The 4,787-nt window shown below is 66.8% G+C and overlaps 3 protein-coding genes across 3 annotated transcripts in view; 2 read left to right on the forward strand and 1 right to left on the reverse strand.

Annotated features, from left to right (window-relative positions):
* Positions 1–340, forward strand: part of EMIHUDRAFT_111549 (hypothetical protein) — a gene marked incomplete at both ends in the record, with an annotated part of 2,852 nt that extends 2,512 nt beyond the window's left edge. The window contains one exon of the mRNA XM_005786245.1: positions 185–340. Coding sequence (XP_005786302.1) covers positions 185–340 — 156 coding nt within the window. The remainder of the gene's footprint in view (positions 1–184) is intronic.
* A 1,329-nt stretch (positions 341–1,669) lies between these two features.
* On the reverse strand, positions 1,670–3,395 carry EMIHUDRAFT_441459 (hypothetical protein). The gene is made up of 4 exons (XM_005786246.1): positions 2,786–3,395; positions 2,380–2,499; positions 2,157–2,303; positions 1,670–2,047 (listed from the first exon to the last, which is right to left on the reverse strand). Exons 1-4 carry the CDS (start codon positions 3,389–3,391, stop codon positions 1,919–1,921), a joined length of 1,002 nt encoding a protein of 333 aa, XP_005786303.1. The 5' UTR covers positions 3,392–3,395; the 3' UTR covers positions 1,670–1,918.
* A 713-nt stretch (positions 3,396–4,108) lies between these two features.
* Positions 4,109–4,787, forward strand: part of EMIHUDRAFT_111551 (putative membrane protein) — a gene marked incomplete at both ends in the record, with an annotated part of 26,789 nt that continues 26,110 nt past the window's right edge. Inside the window, one exon of the mRNA XM_005786247.1 lies at positions 4,109–4,773. Within this exon, the coding sequence (XP_005786304.1) occupies positions 4,109–4,773 (665 nt within the window). The remainder of the gene's footprint in view (positions 4,774–4,787) is intronic.

Here is a 4,787-nt window from a genome sequence, read left to right on the forward strand (position 1 = left end):
GGACACCGCCCAAAGAAGAAGGCCCACGGACCCAGAAGCCCAAGGGGAGAAGGCGCCCCAGGCATCGAACGCGAAAGCCACAAACCGGGGGGAAAGGGGAGGAGGCCAACGGGAAAGGGCCAAAGGAGGGAACGGGGACCCCCCACCCCCCCCCATCCCGCCGTGCCACCCGCTCGGCCGCCAGGTGCTCGTCGAGATCTCTTACATCCCGACTCTCAAGAGCGGCAAGACGACCGGCAAGCGCGTGAGCGACGTCCAAAAGTGGACGGTGGTGGGCGGCAAGGCCACCGCGTTCAAGGTGTGGCCGGGCGACTACGCCGCAGCGAACGACCTCTTCTGAGCCACCAGTACCGCCGCGGGAGGGAGGGCGGCATCAGGGCCATCCCATCGCCTAAGGCTTCCTTCTCCTGCCCTTCTCGTTGGCCCGTCGGGACTGTCGACAAGCTCAGACACGCCACCCCACTCCCCACCCACGTCCACCCAAAATGCAATAAATGGGCTTGAACGTTTCTTTGTCAACGCATCTATACCATCTTCGCATGTGTTCCATAGCATCCTCACCCCAAACCACGCGCTGCGTGGGCGGATTCGAGAGTGGCAAGAGGCGTATCATTGTTGAGGAAGGGTTTCGGGAACGTACTCGACTAACGTAGAGAAAAAAACCGAGATGGTGGTCTGTCCACCCCCTCGCCGACATCCTCCCCTCCCTCGCGCCTCGCCGACGTCCGCTCTCGGCGCGCCCTCGCCAGCAGCGCTCGAGCGAGCGCCGCCGACAGCTGAGGCTGACGCGCGCCCCGCTTCCCGCTGCTGCGCTCCTGCCCCTGCTCCGGCTCCGCCGCCGGTGGCCACGCCCGCATTCACCGAGCGTACGTGGCTGGGTCCACAGCGATTGTAGGAAAATTGGGGGAACACTTGACGGTCGCGGCCTTCCGACTCGCGCCTCCGCCTCACTGGCACTATTGTAGCCCTGGCCGGTGCGCGTGTGGAGTTGAAGTTCCGGAGTGAAAATTCGAACGCGTTCTCTCACGGTGACCAAAAAATGTCCACCTCAGAGGCACCTCCGGAGGCAGGCCGCCGCACGCCGGCGACACAGCTCCAGCTGTCGAACTGACCCGCAGCTCCTCTCAGAGCGGGAACTGTGACGAAAGTTGACTGAGGCGGTTGTCAGGAACCATCATACGGATCACATAGTGGCTCTCTCATGACGGGAGACCGCCCGACCACTCCTGGGTGGCACTGCCACCGGTGTCGCTTGACGTCCTGTCGACAGCGTGCCGACAGCGACACAGACCATGTGGGACGCGTCGAGTATCGACCTCTACTGCTTACCCAGTCTTCGAGTGTATCCTGCCTGTGGTCCCACACCCACTGGTGTCCGTCTCAGAGACCGCAGGAGGTCATGAGGGTCGATGGGAGTGCCAACCCCACAATGCCTAAAGACCCAGCCCAGTATGAACAAGCGGCCTCGCCGCGTCCAGCAGCCCAACGGCGCCCCTACCGCGCCGGCGCCCGATGCCAGCTCCAACCGGAGGCATGACGTGGTGCGAGGAGCGGTGGGCGGCTGGCGCCGGTGCACACGCTGCCGCTCACGCCTCCCGCAGACCCCTCTTGCCCCACCACTTTGTGTGTGTGGAGACGTTTACCTTACCTTACCTTGAATTTTATTTTTATTTATTTCTGTGTAGATGTGTCTTGTGAGTTGTGTGACCTCGGCCGCCGTCGCGCGTCGCCGTCGGGGAGGGGGACTCCGACTCGGGTGTCGGGACTGGGCCGAGATCCGAGATGCCGCGTATACGCCGACATATTGCATATTGTGTGGCCGCAAGAGGCAAGTAGAAGTGCGCTGGAGCGTGGTTTTACCTCACGCCCATGGTCTCTCCACAGTGTCCCGTCCTGCGCGGTGGTCGCGCACTGTACTCTACGGACCACCAGCGATGGGCTTGAAGTCGCTGTGGGCCACTCTCGAAGCGTCCTGTGGCCGGCTGCCGGTGCGCTCCCAATGCAACGTGAGCGGCCGCGGCGCGTCGATGATCATCTCGAGCACCGCCTGTTCCGGGGAGTTCAGGGGAGGGGGCGAGGCCCGCGTCAAAGGTGCGCCGCCGCCCGCCGACACGCCTGGCGCTGTGCGCCCCCGCACGAACGCGTGGCGGGCGCACCGCAAAGTCGAGCCCGCGCGTCGACTGGCCGTTGACGCGCGCAACCTTGTCGCCGAGCTTGACCTTGCCCGACAGCTCGACCGGCCCCGGCCGGCCCTCGAACTCGGTGAAGGCCGTGACCTCAACGCCGTCGCCGTCGGCCGCGTCCTGGCGGGCGGGCGTTGAGGCTTGCTGAGGCTTGTTGCGGCGGCCCCGGCTACCTCGCTTTTCCTCCTCCGTCAACCTCCGCAGTCTCGCGCAGTCGCGGGCAGTCGCGGGCAGTCTCGGGCCATATTTTGTGCTCAGCCTGCAGCATCATCCCGAGCCGCGCCTCCTCGAAGGTGGTCTTGAAGGCGACCGTCGCCTGCAGAAAACGGCATGGAAGCCGGCAGTATGGAGGAAACGGCGACGGTCGCTTGCGCCGGCCCGGCGGCAAGGGTGGCGGGGCGAAGGGTGTCGGTGGCGGTGGCGAGGGTGGCGAGGCGAAGGGTGGCGAGGGCGGAGGAGAGGCAGAGGCGGAGGCAGAGGCGGAGGCAGAGGCGGAGGCAGAGGCGGAGGCAGAGGCGGAGGCAGAGGCGGAGGCAGGGGCGGAGGCAGAGGCGGAGGCAGAGGCGGAGGCAGGGGCGCAGAGACCGCAGGCCATCCCTCGCCTGCCCGGAGTCCAGCATCGCCTGCAGCTGCGCCACGTCCAGCCCGGCGGGCAGCGGGAAGTCCGCGGCGTCGTCGGCGTACATCGCGTCCTGCTGCCGCAGCAGCGGCGCCGCGAACCATACCTTGGCCTCGCCGTCGCGCTGGTACCCGAGCGGCCCGCAGCGGCACTCAGAGCAGAGCGCGAGGCGGATCGCGCCGGCGGCGGGAGGCGTGACGAGGTATGACAGCGCGACGTTGTCGACGTCGTTCACGTCCTCCACCACCCACCACCACTCGTGCGGCACCGCGTCCCACCCGCACGCGCCGTCGGGGGCAGTGTCGGCGGCAGGGTCGGCGGCGGTGCCGGCGGCAGCGGTGGTGACAGTGCCACTGTCGGCGGCGCCGTCCGCCGCCTCGGCGGAGGCGTTGCTGCTTCGAGGTACGTGGAGGAGCGCCTCGTCGCCGGCGCGCTCGACGAGACGGCCGCACTGGCTGAGCAGACGCGAGAAGCAGCGAGGGCAGCGGAGCATGCCGGCATTGATGCCGCCGGTGTCGACACACCGGCCGCCGAGCACGCCATCCGCTTCCGAGGAGGTAGGCTCACACAACGACGTGATTTCAGACATGCCGTCAGCAAGGACGAAAAAAACAGCACCAACTTCTGAGCTCCCCGGCCCTGGATGTGAGGCTGCCAACTGCACTCCAAGTGCTCCAAGTGCGCGCGCCGTAGCTCCAACCGGGTCCTTTTTTTTAGCAGGTGTGCCGCCGCGCGAGCGACGCTCCGAGATGGCCCGAGATAGCGCGGCGCGGCCCCGAGATCGCCCGAGATAGCGCGAGATCGCCCGAGATCGCGCGGCGCGGCCCGAGGCGAGGTAGATGGGTTCCGAGCGAGGGAGGGGGCGGAAGTGGCCAGTGCGGTAGATCGGCCAGTCGGGGCGCGTGAGCCGGACTTGGGGGCCGGACGGCTTTCATTTACCCTGCGTTCTCGCACATGGAGTGCAAGATACTCGTTCTGTTGCCGTCCCAAACTGTCACTCCCCTTTCTCCCGGCCGGGGTGGGGCGCGCGCGGGGGCGGCGGGTGTGCGGGATATCCGTGGGCCCGAGAGCGATGTGCCATGTCCGCCTTGCGTTTGTTTCATAACATCGAGGGGGGGAGATTTTTAGCAATACCAAACAACTCTAACACTTTTTTTTTTGTAACATCGAAGGCAAGAGAGGAAATAATCAGCTGGTCGGCCGCCATTCGGGCCTCCCGGCCTGCTGCGGCGGCGCGGCCGGTTGAGGCCGGGGCCTGGCCCGCGACGGCTGGCCGCCAACGAGCGCGCTCGCGCTGCTCGTCAAAATGGCGGCGGGTGGCGATTGCGGCGACGTAAAGTCTGATGAAGACCAAAACGTGATGAAGACCTCGGCAACCTCGATGCGCCTCCTTCTGCTCGGCGTTCTTGCGGGGCTCGCGGCCGTCAAGGCGGGCGGCCCCACTCTCGTCGCGGGCGTCGCCCGCGGCTCGGACTCGATCATGCACACCAGCTTCGACGGGCACTCGACGGAGGCGGCGCGCTCGGCGCCGCCCGGCTGTGAGATCGCAGCCGGGGTCACCTCCCAATCAGCGTGCGGCGCCGGCCACATCACGCTGGGCGTCACTGCCGACGTCCAGCGCAAGATCTTCAACAACCGCGGCAGCTTCAGCGGGCCGCACAAGACGTGCTCCGCCTTTGATGGCTGCCGCGGCGGCGGCGACTTGGCGGACAAGCTGGTGAGACTCGCCGGCATCGGGTGGCACGGGCCGAACGCCTCCGCGTCGCTCGGCGACGACGCGTGCGCGGAGGCGGCCAACAAGGAGATGTGCATCATGAACGTGCGCACGTGCGCGACCAGCGAGTCCTGGGACGCGAACGTGGGCAACAAGTCGAGCGAGTTCTCGCTCGAGGGTAACTCGGCGCACGCGTGGAACAAGGGCGTCGCCCTCCACGCCGGTTTGCTCGAGGCCCCCCTCGGTTTCGACCGCAAGTTTCTCTACCCGC

Source organism: Emiliania huxleyi, assembly GCF_000372725.1.
Source record: "Emiliania huxleyi CCMP1516 chromosome Unknown EMIHUscaffold_153, whole genome shotgun sequence".
NCBI lineage: Eukaryota > Haptophyta > Isochrysidales > Noelaerhabdaceae > Emiliania > Emiliania huxleyi.